At 50.0% G+C, this 22543-nt stretch overlaps 1 protein-coding gene across 3 annotated transcripts in view; it reads left to right on the forward strand.

Annotated features, from left to right (window-relative positions):
• CASZ1 (castor zinc finger 1) overlaps window positions 1-22543 on the forward strand; it is a 214605-nt gene that overhangs the window by 183480 nt on the left and 8582 nt on the right. For 2 of the 3 annotated variants that reach the window (XM_019511746.1, XM_019511747.1), the window contains 11 exons: window positions 16-884; window positions 4019-4160; window positions 5335-5398; window positions 7775-7935; window positions 10578-10700; window positions 12059-12391; window positions 14059-14257; window positions 14902-15073; window positions 17673-17821; window positions 18635-18869; window positions 20531-20824. In XM_019511746.1, the coding sequence (XP_019367291.1) occupies window positions 16-884; window positions 4019-4160; window positions 5335-5398; window positions 7775-7935; window positions 10578-10700; window positions 12059-12391; window positions 14059-14257; window positions 14902-15073; window positions 17673-17821; window positions 18635-18869; window positions 20531-20824 (2741 nt within the window). The remainder of the gene's footprint in view (window positions 1-15; window positions 885-4018; window positions 4161-5334; window positions 5399-7774; window positions 7936-10577; window positions 10701-12058; window positions 12392-14058; window positions 14258-14901; window positions 15074-17672; window positions 17822-18634; window positions 18870-20530; window positions 20825-22543) is intronic. The other variant, XM_019511748.1, reaches the window with a different exon arrangement.

Consider the following 22543-nt stretch of genomic DNA (forward strand, 5'->3'; position numbering starts at 1 on the left):
CTCATGCCCTCATAGGCGACCTGGATGTACATTCACCTTCAAGAACAAGTGTGACATTGAGAAGCACAAGAGCTACCACATCAAGGATGACGCCTATGCCAAGGATGGGTTCAAGAAGTTCTACAAGTATGAGGAGTGCAAATATGAGGGCTGCGTTTACAGTAAGGCCACCAACCACTTCCACTGCATCCGGGCAGGCTGTGGCTTCACCTTCACTTCCACCAGCCAGATGACCTCCCACAAGCGCAAGCATGAGCGCAGGCACATCCGCAGCTCAGGAGTGCTAGGCCTGCCCACTTCCCTCCTTGGAGCCAAGGATAACGAGCAGGAGGAGTCCAGCAATGATGACCTCATTGACTTCTCCGCCATGAGCTCTAAAAACTCCAGCCTGAGTGCCTCCCCAACCAGTCAGCAGTCTTCCGTCTCCCTGATCATCCCAACTGCGCCCTCCTCAGCTGCAGAGCTTGTCTCCTCACAGGCCAGCAAGCCTACCAACAGCATGCCACCAGCCACCAAGATTTCTGGCCTGCTCTCCCAGGCCCTCCCTAGCAATATACCCCTGGCCCTGGCGCTCTCCAACTCGGCGCTTCCTGGAACAGCAGGCTCCTTCTTCCCCATCATCCCTAGCCGGGTCTCCACGCCACTTCCAGCCAGCTCAGCCAATCTGATGGCAGCTGGTTCCTCCAGCACCAATCCAGCATCCTCTGCTTCTGGCGATTCTCCCTCCCAAGCCATCTCAGGGTCCGGTGAGTCAGCAGCCACCTCATCCCCAGCTCCAGCAGCGTCCATTATGGAGAGGATCTCCGCCAGCAAAGGATTGATTTCACCCATGATGGCCAGGCTGGCAGCAGCAGCACTGAAACCATCCATGGCACTTGAAGCAGGTGAGTCACCTTCCTGGGAAAATGTTTTGGGAGTGAGAGACATCTGGTTTGGAGAGAATGGGTCAAATCACCCAGCCACCAGCTGGCAGCTGAGCTTAGCGGGTGGGGGGAGAGCTGTACAAGAATATTGCTGGGAGAAGCCATTCAGCCAATCCAGTTGAAGAGTTGGGAACCCAAGGTGCAGTCTTAGCAGGGGGCATCTCTGTGGAACCTGATATTGCCCACATAGCTGGAAGAGAAGCAGGAAACGTGTGCAGCTTTTGCCCACAAATAGAGACAGCTTCTCTCAGCTGTGGGGAAGGAACGTGTCCCTGGGTGTCACCCGTCAAGCTGTAGGCTGGAAAGTGAGTGGCATTGTATTAAAAGGGGAATGGATTGAGAATTCACTGGAGCCCTGGGGCTAGTGAACAGCACCTGCTTCCATGATCCATCTTCCAGCCCTAAGGGTTTGGCTTCTAAGTATGGGCTTGTGGTTCCTTTCTTTCCATGAGACAGCAAAGTAAGTCAGATCTGAGAAGCATTTAGAGCCTGACTTGTATATCCCTTTCCTGATGTCCCATTCTCCATTCAGGTTTGTCGTCTTTGCTTCATAGAGGATTATAGGGCTGGAAGGGACTTCAAGGGCCCTCTCGCCTTTAGGGAGGATCAGCTTTCCTAAATCATCCCAGACAGATGCTCCTCCAGCCTCTTCTTGAAAAACCTTCGGTGAAAGAGTCTACAGCTTCCCTGGGAATCTTGTGCCTTTGTCTTTTGTTGGGTGGACACATCAGCACATTTCCTCCAGCTTGTCACCACCTTTTGGTCTTTTCCCTCTCCCCCCTTCTTCCCCTACTGGAGCTCTGGGGTGGGTTCCTGCTGAGCTCTGCCCCTGTCGTCCATCCAGTGTCCCACACACCAGCTCTGCCCTTGAAGGCCTTGCTGACGTATCCCCAAGCAGAATCTTTTCTGCTTCATCAGGACCCTGTTATGAAGCTGAGCTTCTGTCTCACAGGAAAACAGGGCAAAAGAAAGGACAAGTAGGAGGGATGTTGGAGATGGTCTGAAGAAATAAACAGCAGCAAGGACCATTCAGTGCCTGGCTGGTTGCTGTAGACAATCCATAAGGAATCAGGGGAGCTGTGATTGGGGGCACGCTGCCTAAGAAAGAAGGTAGAACATCTGCCAAGACATAACCATACCTCCAGACCCAGAGCCGGGCTGGCTGGGGGGGGCGGATGGTGAAGCCAGTAAGAGACACAAGGGGAAATGGAGAGTCTGGAAACACTGCTGTATCTAGCAGCGCTTCAGAGGAGTCTTGACAGCTGCAGGTTTCTTCTGATGAACTGAGCTGCACCAAATGCCTCCCTCCCCTTCACCTTGCACCTCTGCTGCAGTAATTACAGGACAAACAACAGCATTGACCCTGGCACTGTGCCAGGCAGCAGGCTTCTGTGATATGTCCAGTCCATCCAGCACTCCCTTTTCGCTCCAGTTCATTTCTTTCTCTTTCATCTCCCCTGTCTCTGTCCTCTTGCGGGAGGGCGGGAGCTCCCCCCTTTGCATCCTCCGGTAGATCCTCTTAGGAGCTGCAGTAGTGGCTCACACATTCCGCTTTCCCAGATCTGATCGGCAGGTAGCTCTCCTTCCCTGTGATCCCACAGCCAGCTGGTCCCCTGGGAATCTGCCAGAAGCATTGACATTTCTTGGGTGCGGCATGAAGATACAGCAGAAAGATGGGAGAGGACCCCACAGTGGGACCAACAAAACCTTTACCTGCTGCCGTCTAGAACCTACATAGACAGTTAATTTGCAATCAGCCTTTGGGGCCAGAACGGCTCAGGCCTCTTCTAGAGATGTGGGCTAGATGGCTCTTGGGGGCACCACTGTGAATCCCAGGTACTCCAACTAGAAGCAGTCACATTGCTCTGGATTTCTACCAGTGTACTTGAGAGGAGTACATGCAATGGCAGACTGCCTTCACAATTCCTCTCGCTCTGTTGAAAACCTTCCCATCGCCTAGGCCCTGAGGGAGGCCAGTTGGCTTTGGGTAGGCCAGGTGGATCAGTTGGCTTTGTCCCCATCTGAAACCGGTTCGTCCATGAGCATGGAAGGGAGGGGACTGACGCGATCTGATCAAAGAAGGGGAAAGACCTTTTCACAAAGTTTTTTAATTATTATTTTTAAAAGTCTTTTCTCAAACAGGCAAAGGTCATGGAGGGAATGGTTTCCCTTTTATTTTTTAATAAAATGCCACTTGCTGTCTGTGAAAGAGCTCACCGTCAGCTGTAGTGCCTGAGGGTAAATTAATATTTTAGTCACTTGGGGATTGTGGAAAAAAGCTCAGTGGACATGTTCCTGTCAGCAACTTTTTTCCGCTTTTTGTTCTTTCTATTTTTTTTCCTCCTTCTTCTTACTTTTTTCTCTTTCTTTCTTTTCCCTTCATTTCTTCCATCCTCTTCGATTTTTATTATTATTTCTTCTCTCCCTAAACATATACAAATATATTTAATGATTTTTCTAATTTAAAAAAGAAACCCAAAAAAGACTTCTCTTTTGTCGGGACAACTTGATGGGAGAGAGGTCACGCAGTTTGAACCAATCTGATTGGCTGTCAGCTTCGATAGACCTGACACAGCAGATGTTCCTTTTGGGCATGCTCAATGGAAGGCTGGAGCGGTCGCTAAGGCAACGGCAAGATTGGGGAATGGAAAGGGGGCTTGACTAGCAGTCGAAAGCTGCCACATTGCCTCAGCATTAACAGAGTCTTTAATAAACGCTTAAGAGGCAGCCCCGCAAATTAGTTATGACAGTTTGTGGAGAGAATCAGGTCTCCCCCACGCTCCTTCCGCCCTTCTCCTTTAAAGGGCCCGTAGCCTGGACAACTTTGACATAATTTTGCAATAATTATCACTTGAAGAATTTCCACGCTGGAGTGGACGTCAGAACCCATCATGTCAGTCCAGCAATAAACGCTGACCAGCAACCCAAGCACTTCCCTGCCTCCCCCTTTATTTCTTTCTTTCCCGTTATTGGGTGGTGGTGGCAGAGGTGGTTTAATTCATTTATTTCCCTCTGTCGCCTCGTTTTACCATTTGTACATTCATTTTCAATTCATCTTTCATGTTTTGGCCTCTCTGTCTCCTTCCCTCTTGCAGGGAATGGGCAGCCAACAACTCCCAGCCGGTTCAATCCAGTTCAAGTGAAGCAGGAGCCTGCCGAGAGCTTGGGATCCTCCTCTGCAGCAACCCAGGAGTCCTTGCAAGAGCACAGCCTGGACCTGAGCGTGAAGGATCACGGGTGAGAGAGGGAGGCAGGCAGGCGTGGTTCCTCTGAACCCGGAGCGCCCAGATCACTTGCACACATGGCAGTGCTAGGGAAACCATTTGCTCTAAGGTCCTTCCATGTGTGGGGAGGTTGCAATGAGTCAGAATAATCTGTAAATTGAGAAGGGAAGAGTCTTAGGAGCACCCTTCAAGGCACCCATGACTTCCCCACACATGCATCCTCTGAGGCCCTCGCTGCATGACAAACACCCGTTGACGTCACTAGGCTCTGTTTGCAGATCAAGAGCCTCAACAACTTGCAAGGCCTTGTCTCCTACGCTAGACCACTGGCCTTTCCCCACCACAGTTTTCCTATCGCCACCCCTATTGTTACACTTGGGGTTGAAGGTTGACATCAAGGCCATGCCTTCATGAAGGACCCTGTCCAATGCCAGGTGAAGGTGGTATGAGGTGAATGAAGGCAACGGTGACAGGAAGCAAAGAAACCACTGGAGTACATCAGCGGCTCGTAGTAGCTGGTTGCCTTCTTTCCCCCAGCCGAGGCAGAGCATGCCCTTAGACAAGTGTGGGTTTTGATAGCCACGTTGATGCATCTGTACCTGCACAACATAGAGCCCCTGTCTCACAGCCTCCACCCTTGTAATGGAGAGCACGAGCTTTCTGATGATTTCTAAATGAGGAAGACTACACTGGTGATGAGGTGTATGGGACTAGTGAACTAGGTTTACTGGAGCTCTTGAGGTTTCCTCCCCCTACTTTAGTTCAGCTGGGTCTGGGACAAAGTCCTTGGTTGTGATCAACTAGTCCCACTCATGCTTCTCTAATGTCAGGGTTGCCATCAGGTATCTATACAGCTCTGCACCCAAGAGCCCGAGACTTGGTTGCAGTGCCCTCTTATTGCCTGTAGGTTGAAGACTTGAGGAGGGGGAATAGGGAATGGGCTGAGTGTCAGCTGAGAAGGAAGAGGGAGCTACGCTGGACATTGGAGGTGGGAGCTGGAGTGCTGAGCAGTCAAGAGATCCATCTTAGCTATGGAAGCTTGACCTGCCCAAGGGAAGGTTGGCATCATGTCTTCCTCTGGATGCAGCAGGTGGGGAGAGAGGCAGTTTGAAGGGAGAAGAATTAATCTCGGTGCTCATGGTCCCTGTGCACATCTTAACTGAACCCTGTTGGTTTGTGTGTTCCAGTAATGAATCAAATGGCCACGCAGTCTCGGCAAATTCATCTCTTTTATCCTCGCTTATGAATAAGGTAAGAGCCATCCATCAAACGCCTTTCATTCCCCCCCACCAAGAGAAATTAAAGCTGCGATGGCGAGGGGGGGAGAGATGCGTTTGTTTTTTAATGTTTTGCCTCTAATAAGATGAGTTTGTACCATTTAAATTTTGAGACCATTTTTCATCGGGTATAATTTCAGAGCCACTGCTTACGAATTAATTTAATGAACTGGCTGAAGAAATATATCGCAGCCTCTGACACCTTTTTTTTTTTTTTTATCCTTTCCAGACAGAGGAGGGCTCGCAAAGATTTTTTATTTATTTTTTTTTATTTCCAGAACCTGGCAAGTTTGCTCCCCCTTTGTACTCTCATGCCTTTTATTTATTTCTTTGGAAACCTTTGCCTTCATTGGGGAGGGGGGGTCATTTGTTCTTGTAAAAGAGTAAAGAAGAATAAAATTGGAAGATTTGAACCAAAATCATCAATTTCTGCCTTTCTGGCATGAATAATGGTGTCCAACAGAGCCCGCTTTACCATGCTTGGGAATATTATTTTAAATAATGCACGGTTTCTTTTTCTTTCCTTTTTTTTCTTAAATTATACATCATCTCAAATATATTTTTCCCTTTCACATGATAAATTTTACTATAGTGAGATTAATTTTGCAACTGTATACAACTGCGTTAGAGATCAGGGCAGCCTCTGAGCCACACTTTAATATCCTACTGTGTGATAGGTTTTAGAGGCATAACTATTGCTGTCCCTTTAGCTGTAGGCATTGCATCCAACAAGGCCATATAACCCTCAAGAAAGGGCAAAGTGACTTTGTCTGATGCTCCCCCTCCTCCTCTTCCTTTATCCATTGGCCTTTTTCCTCTCAATTGTTTTGTTTTCATCCTTTAATCACTTTTCTCCTCCGTTCTGCTTTTCTCTCCACTGGGTTTTTGGTGGTTCCTTTTCCCCTGAGCTTCTCATTGAAGTGGATTACTACTTTATATCCCTTTGTTTTTTCACCCACCATTCTCTTCATATCTCCTTCACCCAGTCTCTACTCCCAAATCTTCACATCTTCCTCCACTGAGTAGACCGCTGTATCAGAATCTCCATTGCCTGGCACCTGAAGCCGTCCTTATGGCCCCAGCTCAGGAAAGTGCTTGGATGCAAGTCCTACTGAAGTCAGTGCGATTTAAATACGTGCCCGAAGTTATGCATTTGCCTACAGGCTTTCCTGAATCGGGCAAAATAAGTGCATCCTGGGTGCAACGAGGATTGGTGGCATTTTATGGCTAAGTGTAGAATTACGTAATGACTTAAAGTGTATGGCAATGGAGAATCAGGCCCATTGACTTCAGTGGGACCTTGCATAAAAGTAATGGCTGCAGAGTCAGGCTCCACGTTATCACTTGTATATGTGCAGGCGCATACCTCTTTTTCTGCCCAACTGTCCCTCCTGGGGTTGAGGAATTCTTTCTTTGCATTAATTTTTCCTAGAAAAAAAGAAAAGCCCCTCTTAGGGCATGGAAGGGAGCACTCTGAAAGGCTCCAGAGAGTCAGACGAGCAGAATTCCTAACACCCAGCCACACAGGGCTGCAGGCTGCACGTGAGGGATGTATTGTAACAGCAGGGCTTTTACCTTCAGGGGGCCTTTACAGAGGGTTCCCATTCTGTATGGCAGTTGTTCTGCAGTGTATTCAGGGGGGCTGTCAAGCTTAATTAATTGATGTTTACAAAGGGCTTTGAGATCCTCAGATGGGAGGTGGTTTCTAAATGCAGAGACCGAGCTCAGTTTGCATGCGCGTTGGGTTCCACAGCCCGTAGCAGAACTACTCGTGTGAGTTGGGGAGCAGGATGGCACCCCTGGGGTATTGTCAGACATTTATCATGAGAGAAAGTTTGCTCTGTAAACACTGTTAAGGAACTTCCCTTTCTGGCTGAGCTTCTGCCTGATCCTGCAAGCCCGGAGCAGCAATAGGCTGCAGTCCCTCCGCAGAGGGTTTGTAGCTCCAGGCCCTGTTTGTATGAACCAGTCATTTAACAGAGAGGGTGAAATCCTGGCTCCAGGTACATGTATGGGTTTTTCTGCAAGGACTTCAGTGGAACCAGGATTTCACCCAGAATTTGAGAAGGTTTATACATCCTTTGAAGAAATATATATATATGGCAGTTGTTATAAAGGAGTGAGCAAGGCTCTGCAGTTAGAGAAGAGTCACTCTGAGATCCTGGGATGGAGAGTCCTGGAGAGGAGCAAGCTGTTATTAATTTGTTCTGAAGCTGGGTGTAACCTGTGCAAACCTCTTGTCTTATCTTCCCTGGTGATCCTGAAAATACGGTTTGTACGGGACACTTTCAGGTGGAGCCATGTTGGCTGGGGACTTGAGCCTGATGGACTCTCCATGTTCTCACCACAGGTGTCCCAGACCAATGCCAACCTTGGCAACCTGATGAACTTGAAGACAGAAGGAGATGGCAACCAGGCAGGGGCTGGAGAGCCAACACCATACTTGGGCAAGGCCGTGAAGGCACTTGTTCAAGAGAAACTCTCTGAGCCCTGGAAGATGTACCTGCGCAGGTAAGAGAGCATGGAGCCAGGAACAGCTTCCTTTACAAATGCCAGCTCTTGTAGGAAGGCCTAAGATGGTGTTCCCCTGACAGGTTCGCCTCAGTTCAGTGTAGTCAGTAACATCAGACTTTGAGGGCCTAATCCCATGAGATGCTGAGCCCCTTCTGCAGTGCAGAGCTCCCTCAGGCGAGGAGTGTTCATATCTTACAAGAGATGCTTAGCACTTTGCACAACTGGGACACGAGATTCCTTTGGGAGGTAGCTAACAGCAAGGGCCATCACCTGGCTGCAGTATGGTGATGTGCTCTTCATCCTGAACCCTTCTCTGGGGATGAAGAAGTGAATCCTGGGAGCTTCTTATATCAGTAATCTTCAGCAGGGAGCCATCGTTAGATCTTGTACCGTTAGTACCTGAAGATCACAGCAGCCATGAGAGCACTCACAGTGGAACTCGGCACCCCTCGTCTGGTCTTATGGGCTAGTGAAAGAAAGCAGATCCATAGGGCTCTGTGCAGCTGACTGGTTCCTGTTCTAAGAGACTGTTTTGTTTTTTTTAGAGACAAGGAGGCTTGTAGGAAAAATGGAACAGGGATAAAACTCACCCACACACAGACACATGCACATACGTGCCTGGACAAACATGATTCAGGAACTAATGGATACGCCCATGCAGACATGTATGGTTTTGTTCTCTGACATAAACAACTGACTGCATGTGCCTGTGGACATTTTATAGAATCACAGACACTAACACTGGGAAGACCTGTAAGGTCTTCTAGTTTTTCTGCCCCTGGCCAATGCAGCATCCTGCCCTGCCAACATTTTGTCCTCTAATGATGCCACGCTGCTTAGGGACAGCAGCAGACCAGGGGAGAACGCTGACAGTGACATGGATTAGGTGGTAGAATAATCCTCCAGGAGACGTGGCCATCGGACTAGAGGGGCTGCTGGTTCCCTGCTCCACATGTGCAGCCCCAAATTGTACTGTCGGGTTTGCATCCACAGCATATTGCACACTTGGATCGCATCTGCTGTCCACTATGATATTGGATGGCTCTGTCTTGCTGCTCTCTTTGTTTCCTCTCCCATTGAATTTTCCCCTATTGAATATTAGCTACATTTTTCCAAATATGATCTCATATAGTGATTTCCTCTCTAATCTCTCTAGACCCCTTTGTATTATTTCTTTCCTCTTGCCCTGGTGCTTCCAACTCCGCCCAGTTTAGTATCATCTGTGAATTTCATTAACATGCTGTTTACTCCTTCTCCTAGATTACTAATGAAGACGTTAAATAAACTCAGACCTAACCAGACTCATCCTCACAGCACTCCCGAGATACCTCCTCCCAGCTCAGTGCATTGTCGTTTGTCATTACCCTTTGTTTACGGTCCTTCAGCCAGTTTTCAATCCATGTGGCAAGGTTCACATCCAAGCCAATTTGAATTAATTTTAAGCATATGAGAGAATCGGTATCAAAATGCTTTCCTAAAATCAAAATATATTGCAGCCCTTCATCCACTCATTTGATAATTCTATCAAAAAAAGCAATTAAATTTGTCGAGCAAGATTTATTCTGTATAATCCTGATGCTGTTTATTGCTCGCGGTTCCTTTATCCCGTGGATGTTTAATGATTTTCTCCTCCCTCTTAATATTTGTTCCATTACTTTACTGGGAAGGAAAGTTAAGACTAGAGGTGTGATAATAGCCAGGATCTCTTGCCTTTTTTATTCTCAAGGCATCAGTGCCTGGGTGATTCCTGCCAGCTTTCCGGTGCCCTCCCAGTTTCTCTCTTCACTTTTGAAAAATAACACGTAGCAGCACAGTAAGTTGGGGAGTTAATTCCCAACCTGCTCTAGGACACATATCAGCCAGACGGGCTGGTGTGTGCATATTTACATTTTCTGAGCATTCCCTTATCTGCTCTTCTCTGCGGCCTTCATCCCGTCTTAATTGTCTGGGCTTTAGCATTCATAGAAGAGGCAGATTTTAAAAAACAGTTGAGTACCTCGGCCATTGTGAAGAGGCCTGCTTTCTCTCCGAGTACAGTGCCTCTTGTCCCCGATAAAATAACCCCGTTAGCTTGCATTGACTGGTGCTGCTATCTCATCCCTTATCAGGTCCTTACTCTCCCTTATCTCTGCCCTGCCAGCCTGAACTGACCCTCATGTTCTGGATCCACTGCCCTTTTCCTTTTCCAGCACAAGCTTCCTTTTGTTATTTTAACCTTAGATTTTCAGAGGTCCCTCCTGGGACCACACAGGCTGCTGCTTGCTCCTTGCCTTTCTGCTCTGCAGAGGAATTGTTGTCCATCATGCCTTAATTGCCCAGAATTCCTCAGTCTCCTTCCACACTAGTGGGTTTTAAATACTTCCTGCCATTGCACCTTGCATAGCAGAGTGCTGAATTGCCTGAAAACTCATGTACCCATGACGTTCCCAACTGTGGTGAATCCAAGCAGTTGCTGGTCGCTGGCATCAGGATTCCCTGTTATTCTCTCCTTCTTGATTAGTTAGTTCCTCCCTGATGGAAGGCAACAGGTCCTAGATGGCTTCACCCCTCACTGGAGCATCTGCTTTCTGAATGCTCCCTTCAAACAATGCCACCCTCCTGGGCTTGTTGTAAGCTGCATGTTTGTCTCATTTACTCAGGTTTGGTACCAAGGATTTCTGCGATGCCCAGTGTGACTTTCTCCACAAGGTGCATTTCCACTGCGTGGTGGAGGAATGCGGTGCCCTCTTCAGTACTGTCGATGGGGCCATCAAACATGCCAAGTAAGTGAAAGAACAACGGTCAGGTGATGTGTATTGAGGAAACCCCAAAGTAGGTGCAGTGTGGCAGGGAGAGGGGAGGGGCATCCTGTAACTCCCTGGTGAGGAGCTTTCCTATGTGTGGACACAGCGACTGAGGGGGCAGCAGTCCGAGCATCCACAGTCTTTCTGCATCCAGCTGATTCTGGTGTTGACTCCGGGCACACCCTGTGAGTTCAGTAACTTTAGCCGCTCAGCCTTTGGCAGATGGGTGTCGTGCCCACTTAATAGTGACAGCCAGGCTGAGAACTATCTAGGAGACCGTATGCACCAGAAACACTTACGGGCCCAGCAGCAAAGACATGCACAGCCATAAGAACTAAGAAAGCATGCAGGTGGCACCTACACAGACACCACTCCCTGTTTGTAATGCCTTTCTTGGGGCAGAGGACACGGTGCCATAGCCTCTGCAGAGCAGCAGGCCTTTCAGTTGTAATGGTGCCTGTTGTATTTGTCTCACCCTTGTTTCTGCAGATCCATTTGAATAGACTCCTGCTGTAATTGCTGCACACAGGAGCTGTTCCCCAGGTCCCTGCTTGCCTGACTGCATCTAGGCAGGGAACTCGGATCTGGGGAATGAGACCCCCGCGCCCCAGCCCTGCCCTGCCATCCCTCTTAGTGTGGAGGCATCCCAGGCCTTGGCTTCTTGTCACCTGCATAGCGCTCCAGAAAGCAGGGCGGTGCTAAGATGCAGGCAGTTGAAAAGTGCTGGTGTGTGAGCCAGTTCCTGAAGTCTGCACCACACTCAGCACTCCAGGACCTTGGGATTGGGCCCCATTGTTAGTACAAGGGCACTAGCAAAGGAAGGGCGGGATCTGGGGAGGCAACGGTCACAATGCCTAATACGTCTTTTCTCCCTGATGTCCATGGGCCAAAACTCGGGCAAAGCTTCTCTTAGTCAGTGGGAGCTTTGCCCAGACAGGGATTGAGTGAAGGGTTCAGGGTTTGGCCACTTGAGTAGAGATGTGTGGCAGTCTCCCACGCCATCCAGTGGACCTCACTGGCAGGAAGAGGTTCTCCTCTAGTTTTCAACTGATTTCTCCAAGCTGACCGCACCCCGGGCACCACCTAAAATCACTGTTCTCCCTCTTTGGGGCCAAATCCAGAAAGAGGTCGAAAACCTGGGGGAGCTGAGGTTGCCCAGCAGACCCACAGGACCGCTCAGCATTCAGCCTTTGACATTTGTACTCCACGTGTCTTCTGAGCGTGTTGTTATTGGTTCCACTGACCCACGGTCATCACTCCCGCTATTCCGTCCAGGATCCTGTGGCGCTGTCTCTCTCCCTCTTCCTAATGTGAACTACTGCCTCTTCTCGTTGCAGTTTTCACTTCCGCACGGAAGGTGGAGCTGTGAAAAATAATTCCGAGTCTCCCTTCCCAACCGCTGCTGAGACCAAGACCTCCCTGGCCCCCTCGTCACCACCTGCGACTTCTGCCACCCTGGCAAGCGCTCCCACTCTGGACGGTGCCCTGAGCCCAGCGACGGTGCCCTCTGCCCCCACGCTGCTAGCTTGGAAGCAGCTGGCTTCCACCATACCCCAGATGCCTCAGATCCCAGCGTCAGTGCCTAACCTGGCAACGTCACCCCTGGCAACAACTTCCCTAGAGCATGCCAAGCCTCAGGTCAAACCCGGATTCCTCCAGTTCCAAGAGAAGTGAGTTCCTCTGGTGACAAGGGGATGTCTTGCAGTCCTCCGTAGCATTCAGCGCATCCCTTTCAGCCCCAGGGATCAGGCAGAGTCATCACCTTCCCATTATGTTCCCATTCGATGCAGCACCTTTGCTTCCAGCTGGGTGCTTCCAGCCTTCCCAGGACACTCTGCCCCTGTCCCCACCCTGCAGGAAAGCAGCTCTCAAAAAGTCTAAGAAATGACTTGCCAAGCACTTAGAAACCAGCACATCTGGGAACACTTTTAGATAAAGTCTGGGGAGAAATAAACCCATTGACATATCACTTCAGCCTCACCGTACCTCCTGGGCTGTGAAAACAAATGCATTTGGCTTTGCATTGTCGCTGAGGCCAGATGGTATGGGATAAAGCATGAGAGCACTGCAATTCGTTCCAAAGGGAACCTGATTTGCCTGCCTGTAGGTCTTGTCACAAACCCAATACTTGGCATGGTCTTGCCTAAGGTTTGGTCAAACTGGTATGGGTTTCAGGCCAAGACGGACCAGATTTAGGCTAAGCTTTGGACAAGGTTCAGGCAAAATTGGGCTAGTATCTGGTGGGAATGAGAAGAAACTGAGTGATGTGTGATGGGAAACTGAGTGAAAACTGGTGTCACCAACTTTGTTTCTCTTATAACTGAGACTGGTGGCTACAAAGCCATCAGTGCTGACCAAGAATAGGTTTGTACAACCTCTGGGGAAGGAAACGGGCTCTGCCCACAATAGCACCTGCTGCCTCTATAAGAGCATCAAGTCTGTATCTGTCTCAGTCTGTGCAATGCATTTTCTCAATAAAATTGATAAAGTGGAAAAAAAAGAAAGTGCTCAGCCTCTCTGATCAGACAGCAGTGGGTTTACCAACAGTGAGGGAGGGGGAGTAGATATCCATCACCTCCTCCTTTGGAAGAGCTCTGCTTTCCCAGCTAGGCTGCTGCATGAGGGTAGCAAAATGCAGTGTCCTATTTACAGTGTTAGTAGCTGCTGTTTAAAAAGTGTTTAACTAAAGGGACTTGTAAAATAGTGACAACTGCACATCTGCATCAGAGCTCTTAGCAAACGTTCAGGGGCCTTCAAACACTCCTAGGAAGAAGGCAAGCTTCACCTCCACTGTAGAAGTGAGGAGAAAGAGGCAGAGAGTTTAAGTGTCTTACCTGAGGCTGTAGGAAGAGTCAAGGTCAGACCTAGAATTAGACATCAGGAGTTCCTGGCTCTCTGTTGGGGACTCAGCCTTGCAAGGCCTTGCCTCTGTAGGCCTAATGCTGACTCACTTGTATCCCCTTTCAACAGATTCAGTAAATCAAGAGTTGGTAGCAGAGCAGGTAGCACTGGGGCCAGCAAGAGACCAGTCCCTGGCTGTGTCAAGCACTAAGCTCCAAATCTGCCCCTGATTGCTCACAGCTACAGCCATATATTTATGGATCGCAGCATGCAGGCCATACACCCTAGTATAGAGAACACCATGCATGCTGGGATCTGCAGTAATATTTGTAGACTACAACTCTTGACTAATTATGGAGAGATTCATGGGAGCTCTCTAGGCCACACTTGGACTAGAGGTGTCACTTGGGCTAAGTTAAATGAGTGAATGTTGGGAACGATGCCCAGGTGTGAAAGAGGGAATGAAGATGATGATTGGGTTTTGGCTGTGTTCCAGCGACCCCTGCCTGGCGACAGACTGCAAGTATGCCAACAAGTTCCACTTCCACTGTCTCTTTGGGAACTGCAAGTACGTGTGCAAAACCTCCGGCAAAGCAGAGTCCCACTGCCTGGACCACATCAACCCCAACAACAACCTGGTGAACGTGCGAGACCAGTTTGCTTACTACTCGCTGCAGTGTCTCTGTCCAAACCAGGTAAGCATCATTCAAGAATACCCAAGGAGGTGGCTCAGGCTGGGGTTTGAGTGTGAGGGAACAAATGCAGGAAAAGAGGAATGGGGAAAAGCATAGGGAAGATATAAAAACAAACAGGGGCCCTGTTCATGCCTTGGTGTGAAACTCCTGAATTACTGAATGGATCTAGCAACTATTTGAAAGGTGTAAACTAGAGAGAGATTTGAATCCAAATTCTGAAGTTCAAAGTATTGTCAGGATGCCTTTGCTTGGTCTTGAGGGAAAGGGACGTGTGGATTTATGCTCATTACTACTGAAAACTCCAAGTAGGGAGAGGAAATAGTCTTGGATGGTCAGAGTGATGCAAGATTAAATTAAACAAAAGAGAATATAAGAGGAGTATCCAGAAAAGAAGCCTATCAGACAGTAGGCAGTCTCCAGCAGGAAGTGGTAGAGGTACCATTGAGAATAAGACTGTTGAGTTTGCTGTGAATGAATGCACTGTAGGGAGCAATCCTGCTCTGGGCCCCTTGAAGGGTAAGCAAGGTGGCAGTAGGTCTTGCTTATCTCCATCATGAACTTGAGAGAGAAAGTATGTGTGGGAGTAAGCAGATGGGAGCAGTCACCTGCATGCATCTAAAATAATCTGATTGGCTTCCCTCCAGCACTGTGAATTCAGGATGCGAGGGCATTACCACTGTCTTCGTCCTGGCTGCTACTTTGTGACCAACATCACCACCAAGCTGCCCTGGCATGTGAAGAAACATGAGAAGGCAGAACGAAGGGCAGCCAATGGCTTCAAGTACTTCACCAAGAGGGAAGAGTGTGGCAGGCTAGGTAAGCCCATCCTTTTTTTGTACCTCCTAGACTCAGTACCTGGGCTGCATTCATTCCTCAGCCTATGGGCTCCAGCACTCTCCCTATGCAGTGGCCATTGCACCAGTTGTGATAAACCCTCCTTTGAAAATCTTTGTCATACTCTGCCTGGGCTGAGGTCCCACAAGTTTAGCTCACGGGACCATTAGACCCACTTTCAGCCATGTAGAGTTCCCAGGGGCTGCAGAAGTGAATGAATGACAGGAGAACATGCCTCCCGTGTTTAGTTGTAATTTGTTTGCATCTAACGTCGGTGACATGTTGTAGATCACATGACCTTTAATTGGGGATGGGGAAACCAAAACAGGCGTTCCCCATCCCCCACCAGCCTCCTGTCCTCCGCTCACACCTGCGAGCTCGTGTATAATGGCTGTCCGCTGGTCTAGCCCCCTATGTCTGTGGGTCCCAAAGCACTTGACAGAGATTGATTAAATAAGGCTTGCGTCACCTCTGTGACGGGGGGCGGGATGGGAGCTAGAACTCTTGTCCCCATTTGCCAGTGACAAAAAGACGGAGAGTTTTTCCCCAGTCGCAGTGTGATATGAAATCTGGCCCTAATCATCACAGCACAGACACAGGAGCAGAAGGCGGGAGTCACAATCTGGTCCGGGAGCTGCACACGGGCCCCAGTTCTCACAGATGTGTGCAAAGTAAAGACTAGGCGCAAGCTGAGTGCAGCAGCGATCTGCAGCCTAACAGGGAGCAACCTCCCCTGTGCACCAGCAGCTCCTGCCCGCAGCGACCTTCCCTTCAGTGCCACTCTTCCACTGGCGGCAGCTCCTGAGAGCACGTGACCCACGGCGCAGCGCTGAGCGAGTGCCTTGCCCCCTTGCCAGCTACATTAGGCAGCACCAAAGTTGGTTAGAAAACTCCAGACCCTAAAAGCCTCCAGCAGCTTAAAGAAACGCGCGCACACGGGAGAGAGGAGCGTGAATCTCCCCCCGCTCCCTAGCAGACACTGTCCTGGGACCCCCACCTCCTGTTGGGATTCGCTCATCCTTTCAGCCCTGTTTGGCTTGATTTTGCCTTCCAGCCACCTTTCCCCATCAGCACTGGCTGGAGGCTCATACTGCCAGGGCAGCTCCATAGCTTTGCCTTGGCTTCCCTGCCCTGCACATGGGGCGCTCAATGGCACCAGGGCAAAGAAATCACAAACCGGCCTGCTGCCACCAGGAAAAAACTCTTTCCTTTGGCTTCTAATTCATGAAGAATTAATGCCTGAGCTATACCTTGTCCACGGTCACCAAGGCAACCGGTGTCAACATTGAGGCTGGGCCCTTACCTGGGTCTCCACTTACAAATGTCAGGAGATCCAGCAGTTGCTGTTATTTACTCAGCGTGGCATGTTTCAGGTGATAGCCAGGGCTAAACAAAGCCGGCCGGTGATATACGACACCCGCCTGCCCGCTGCCTGGGCAACGGGCGAGTCTTCACCTGCCCTCTGCCGATACTGTTTCAGTCCTGCCCGCACTGTTTGTTCTTCTTCCCAAAGAACAGCACCGCGCCGCGGGCAGGGCCGAGGAGGTGGGCTGGGTGGAATAGCTAAGCAAACGTCAGCTTGGCATGCACAGGATGCGCCGCTCCGCCAGGAAGACAGGCAGGCCGAGCTGTTTGGCAGTGCCGTTTTAGAGTACAGGCGTCTGGTCTCTGCCGGGAGGGGCAGGGACGCGTGGCTATGAGAATGCACGTGCATGTGTACAGGTTTCCAGGTGTGCAAATGTATCCGCACCTGCGTCTGGATGTTTCGCTGTGTTGGCGCAGGCAGCTCGATGTGTTCCAGCGGCCATGTGTGTTTTGTACAGGTGTGTGCAGGCATACAGGGGTGTGAGTGTGTGTATCCACTGCTCTGTGCAGTGTGTTAATGTGCAGCAGGGACATGTCTGGAAGCCAGCTATGGGTTTTCTGTGTACACGTGGTAGTGTAGGCCTGGGTATGTGCACACGTGCAGCCAGTCACTGTAGGGGGTGAGGTGTGTCTGTAACCCTGCGCCGGGGGGCACATGCTGAGGTACAGCTGTGGGTCTCTGGTGGGAGGTCACATGCCAGTGTTTTTTACTGGAACAGGTTAAGAGACCGGCTCTGCAAGCCACAGGGACTGTCTGGAAACCCACCACACATGTTCCCAGTGCATGAGGCAGTGTGTATGAGGGGCAAAATCCAAGAGTTCCCTGAAAGGAAAATAGCAAGGAAGATAATGGATACTCCTTCTCCTACTCTGCATCCACCCCGTCTAGCTTGGCAGGATCCTTGTAAACCTAACACAACCCCCCTGTCAGCTAACCAGGAATAGCAGTAAACTCTTCCTGGCTCCTCCACATTTGATCTGGAGCTTGCGTTACCCAGTGCTGGGGGAGTGGAGGGATCTTTTCCCTGACTGCTCAGCAAGGGAACGATTTAATTTTTGGTCTGGAAACCTGCAGCCATTCCAGAGTTCTCCACCCCATCAGAAATCAATGTGGCGGTAGTTTGTGCTGTCTCCAGCATGCGTCTGTGCCAACCCCTTCCCTCCCGTACTGTTGCTGTATTAATGGACTGGATTGGTATCGGTTTTGTGTTGGCAGGTTGCAAGTATAACCAGGTAAACAGTCATTTCCACTGCATTCGAGAGGGCTGCCAGTTCTCCTTCCTGCTCAAGCACCAAATGACATCTCACGCCAGGAAGCACATGAGGAGGATGCTGGGGAAAAACTTTGACCGAGTTCCCACTCAGGTGACTCACTGGTTATTTAAGCAGCAGCTGCGTCTGTAAGTGATGCCCCCTTGATGGTTCCCTGCAGAGCAGGGCTAGTGCCAAGACTCACACACACCCAGCCTCAGAACCCACAAACCAGGTCAGTAGTGCTACGAGTCACATTCCCACACTCTAGGCACATGTCTGCTCTCCCGCCGGGAGGCACGACTGCAGCATGTACAGACAAACCAGGCTGGCTTTAATCTAGCTGGCTTGGGTACCAGGATTGATATAGAGGCAGGGGCATGGACTTCAGAGCAGGCTCGTGCCCTTGTAAGTAGCAGTGGTTCCTGTGGAGTCCTGTGCAGCTGGAATTGCCACCCAGGCACCCTGACTTCATGAGTCTTGTAAGCAAGCACCGATAGCAATAGACATCCTCCCACCTGAATGCATCTGAATCTACATGCCAGGATAGTGATGCCAATATTCATATTCCCAGGCTCTAAGTGCAGCAGGATCCCCATAGTAAGGCATTAATGCCAAGATTAACACCTCCTGTCTTTGAATGCATCAGAATCCACATGCTGGGGTACTAGTGCCAAGATTAACACTCCCAGCCTCTGAGTGCCTCACAATTCACACACCATGGATCTAGTGCCAAGGTGAATGTTCCCAGACTCCAAACGAGGCAGTACTCATGCTCCCAGCCTCAGTGCCATTGGTTTCCTGTGCCAACGTGGTCCAGCTATCCCCGAAGAACAATGTCAGGGAAAACAAAACACGCGGACAGATGGTTTTGGTCCTGACATCTCGCGCTCAGTGTGAAATCCCTGTCTCAATTTCTTGCTGCAGGTTATTGGCCACACTCCAAGAAATGAAAATCTCCCCCACGTTGGCAGCATGGCACCCAGCCCAGCTTCATCAGGGACCCCAGCTTCCTTCCAGGGACCCCAGAGCATGATGGACACAGAAACAGACGAGTATATGGATTATACCGGCTGTAGCCCTGGGGGGATCTCCTCCGAGTCCTCCAACATGGACCGCAGCTGCTCCAGCACTCCAGTGGGCAACGAGAGCACGTCGGCAGGTAAGGGGCAACTGGGGGAAATGGATTATCAGCCGTCTGCTGCCATGAGAGCTGAATTCACAAGTAGAGGCCAGTGAGCAACCGTACCTTCTCCTACAAACTTGTCAGCTCCAGCTCAGCAGATATTGCCTTCTCCCAGGTTAGCTCCCCTCTGCCACATTTCCCCTAGGATATCCTTGACCTCCAGCCACCCTCTTCTTTCTCCATCTGTGAAGAGGATCTTGCCCAATGGAGCTGATTAACACCTCCACTTGAGTCCCAAGGGCTAGCTTTCTTGCTTCCCACATTTCCCTGGTATCTTTTGTGTGGCTGTGCCACATCTGGAAGTCCGGTATTTCTCTGAACTCCTGAGGCTCAAAAGATTAGACAGGAGCAGCCATCTAACCACACGTCCCTCTCAGCAAGTGATGGATGCAGGGAAACCTCTGACATCACTGTTTCAGGAAGTGGCACACAAAAGTAACCCACCGAGCTCCTCCCCTTCTAAGGGTAGTGATGCAAAAAATCAAAATCTCCCATGTCACGTCCAGAGCAACAGAGATGCACAGAAGAGCCTCCTTGACATCACATCCTCTTTTAGGAAGGAATGCTGAAAGGCAATGCTGATGTCACTTCTGGCTTTCAGAAATGATATTTGGCTGCCCTCCATTTCCATAAGTTACATGATTTCTGTGAACTCCTGAGGCTCATATGATTCCTAAATGAAAGAGCTCCTGTCTCACATCCCATGGCACTTGCGAAGGGTGCCCTTGGGTGGCCTGGGTTCTGTCAGCCTGGTACAGGACAGCCTTTTCTCTGAGCCCTCCCCATGGCACCCTGGCTCTCTGGGTCTCGTCACAAACTTTCCTTTCATTTAGGACTTCAGTATCACATGGGTATTTTTTCTACTTTACTTGAACCTGGTGTGTCTCTGCTCAGGGGGTTCTCCTCAAACTTCTGGCTGAGTGTTGATCTCTGTTACATTTAAATAGCAGTAGGAAATACAATTCATAAGTAATTCCCACTGACATTCTGCAGCTCTCCAGCTAACAGAAATGTTCTGACCTCTCATGTCACACATGCCACTAACACACAACCTCTGTGCACTGCTCTGATATAAACATTGCATGATAATGACAGCTCCACACAGCACTGATGCTCCTCCAGAGGGGCAGTGGGTCCTGGAATTCCCTGTTAAATTAGCCCAGTGTCAGAGGCGTCAGTCGTGCCTCCTAAATGATCCACCAACTAACACGCACCCAAGTGAATCCACAGGCCTCTGGGATTCCTCCTGCCCCCAGCGGCACAGTGCTCACAGCAGGGCCAAGCACGGGCAGGCACCGTGCAGCTGGATGCACACAAACCACTCAGGACAGCTTTCCTTTTAGACACTGTAACTCCACCTCCCTGCGGTTCAGGCCACCCCATCTCCTGCAGCGCCCCTGTTCCTCCTGCTGCTGTCAGTCACACGCCTTCCATCTCGTCTCTGTTCCAGTTCCGTTTCATATGTGTGTGAATGTATTTTCCATTTTCATCATACGGCTTCCGCTCTTGGGTTCTCATTTCGGTTCTTTTGTTTTTCTTTTCTTTTTGTTTTGGTTTGTTTGGTATTTTTTGTTTTCCTTTTTTCTTTTCTTTTTTTGTTTTTTTTTTCTGCTTTTTTTTCTCTCCACATTCTCCAGGCTGCCTGGTTCCTCCTACTACTACTGCTGCCGTTGCCGATGATGCTACCCACAATGCACAACAACCTCCACCACCTCTTCCTCCATCTTTCTCACAAGCCCTGCTCAGGTCTCCCCTCCCCACCCTCCCCTATCTCTTCTCTCCATCTTGTCTATCATACTCTCTGCTCAGTGCCACCCTCGGATCCAGCAGGGGCATTGTCATGCCTGCCGCCAGCACGCCTGGGTTCTCGCCCATCATTGCCACTCCAACTCCAGTAAAAAGTGATGTTCCCCTAGTTCAGGATGCAGCAGGTAACTGTTACATGCTTTATCTCTGAGTGACCCCCTGCCCTGTCTCCTCCCTGCTCATCCTGCCCACTGTTCTCTCCCCACCCTTGAGCTCGGTTGGGTCAGTAAGAGGTGTTCCCACCTCTCCATCACTTTTAACTCTGCTCAAGGGATCCCCTGTCCCCACAGGCGTCCTCCTCTGGACTGCTGGCATAATGATCTCACACCACAAACGCGGTTAAAGAAGGTAGCTGATAACACAGTGAATCCCCATGAAAAGTCATGCTGCCAGGAACAATTTCTCACCAACCCAAATCCTGACATGAATTGGACAGTAACATATGTAACAAAAACGGCCATTTCTGAACCTCCTGACAGTAGCTGGGGGGGCCAAAAGCAAGACACTGACCATGTGCCGTCACGCTCTCAGAGCTTGCTGTAAACTTCTTGAGCCACCCAGTCCAGTGACTCCCAACCTCTGCTACACATCACTGCAGGTTCTTTGATTTCCATTTGACTGGGCTTCCTGTTTCTGGTGTCCATTCGGTTCTGAAGCCCCACTGGTCCCCATTCACATACGCACCCCACAGCTTGGGGCTGCTTTCACCACCACACCCCGTGAGGGTCACACAGATGCCACTGATGCCACTGAGATGATGCGCCATGCAATCAGAGGTCTCGGTACCATCTCTCACACCCACAGTTACTTGTGCCTGTGCCTAGGCAGAGCTGCAGGAAGCAAAGCTGGATGTCAGACAGATCACACCTGTGGCCTTTCCGCTGTATGGGGATCAGAGATGTCTCGGGCCTTTTCAGTCCAGCTGGGAATGATTTTCAGGGTGCACCCTGGCCTCAGTCTCCTTTCTCAGCTCAGCTCCTTCCCAGTTAATTGAGAGCACTTTCATTTGTGCTGGTGAGATGCATGTTTTAAAGGCCCCTTGGAAAGGTGCAGCTTGGAAATGGGCAGCGTCCCTCTCCATCTCCCCACCAGGTGAAGACCAAGCATGCAGTGAGGTGTCCCCCACACCACATGGGGATTCCATTGGCCTCATTAGGACTGAAGTGGTCCAGACTGGCCTTCTGCAAAGGGATGACTTTCACTCTGCGGGAGAATGTGATCCAGTGGGCAATGCTGATGATGGGCAGGACACTGAGCTCTTCCACTGCCTCCCCATGTGGGCTAGAGAGGATCACCTGGCCTCTCTGTGCCTCAGCTTCCTTTTGCAGGAAAGGGGTTGATAGTTTTTAAAGGATCCTGAGAACTCCAGGTAGAAGCACCACGTAAATGCTCACTTCTACCTCTGCCAATGAGATAGGCTGACTGGACACACTTGGGATGGAGGGCTGCTTGTGACTGTGCCTGTGGAGGCTTTTCAGCTTTTGATTAGTTACAGGGACTGGGCACTTTGTAATGGTTAGAACAGGGAGAGAGCAGGATGGCCTGGGTCTTCTCTGACTTGCTCCCTTGAGCCTTCTTGAGGTTGTGAAGTCTTCATTCTTGGAGGTTTTTAAGACCCGGATAGAGAAAGCCTTGGCTGGGATGCTATAGCTGGGGGGTGATCCTGCTTTGAGCAAGGGGTTGGACTAGATGATCTCCTGAGGTCCCTTCCATCCCTAATTTTCTATGATTCTCTGCATGAGAAAGTGGAACCAGCTGAACTAAAAATGAGGTTTTAAACAGATTCAAGGCCTTAATCCCAGACTGTCTTCCCTGAAGGTTGGAATTACTCCCAGTTTACCCAG

This window comes from Gavialis gangeticus, unplaced genomic scaffold (genome assembly GCF_001723915.1).
Source record: "Gavialis gangeticus isolate Ggan-Ray unplaced genomic scaffold, GavGan_comp1, whole genome shotgun sequence".
Lineage (NCBI taxonomy): Eukaryota > Metazoa > Chordata > Crocodylia > Gavialidae > Gavialis > Gavialis gangeticus.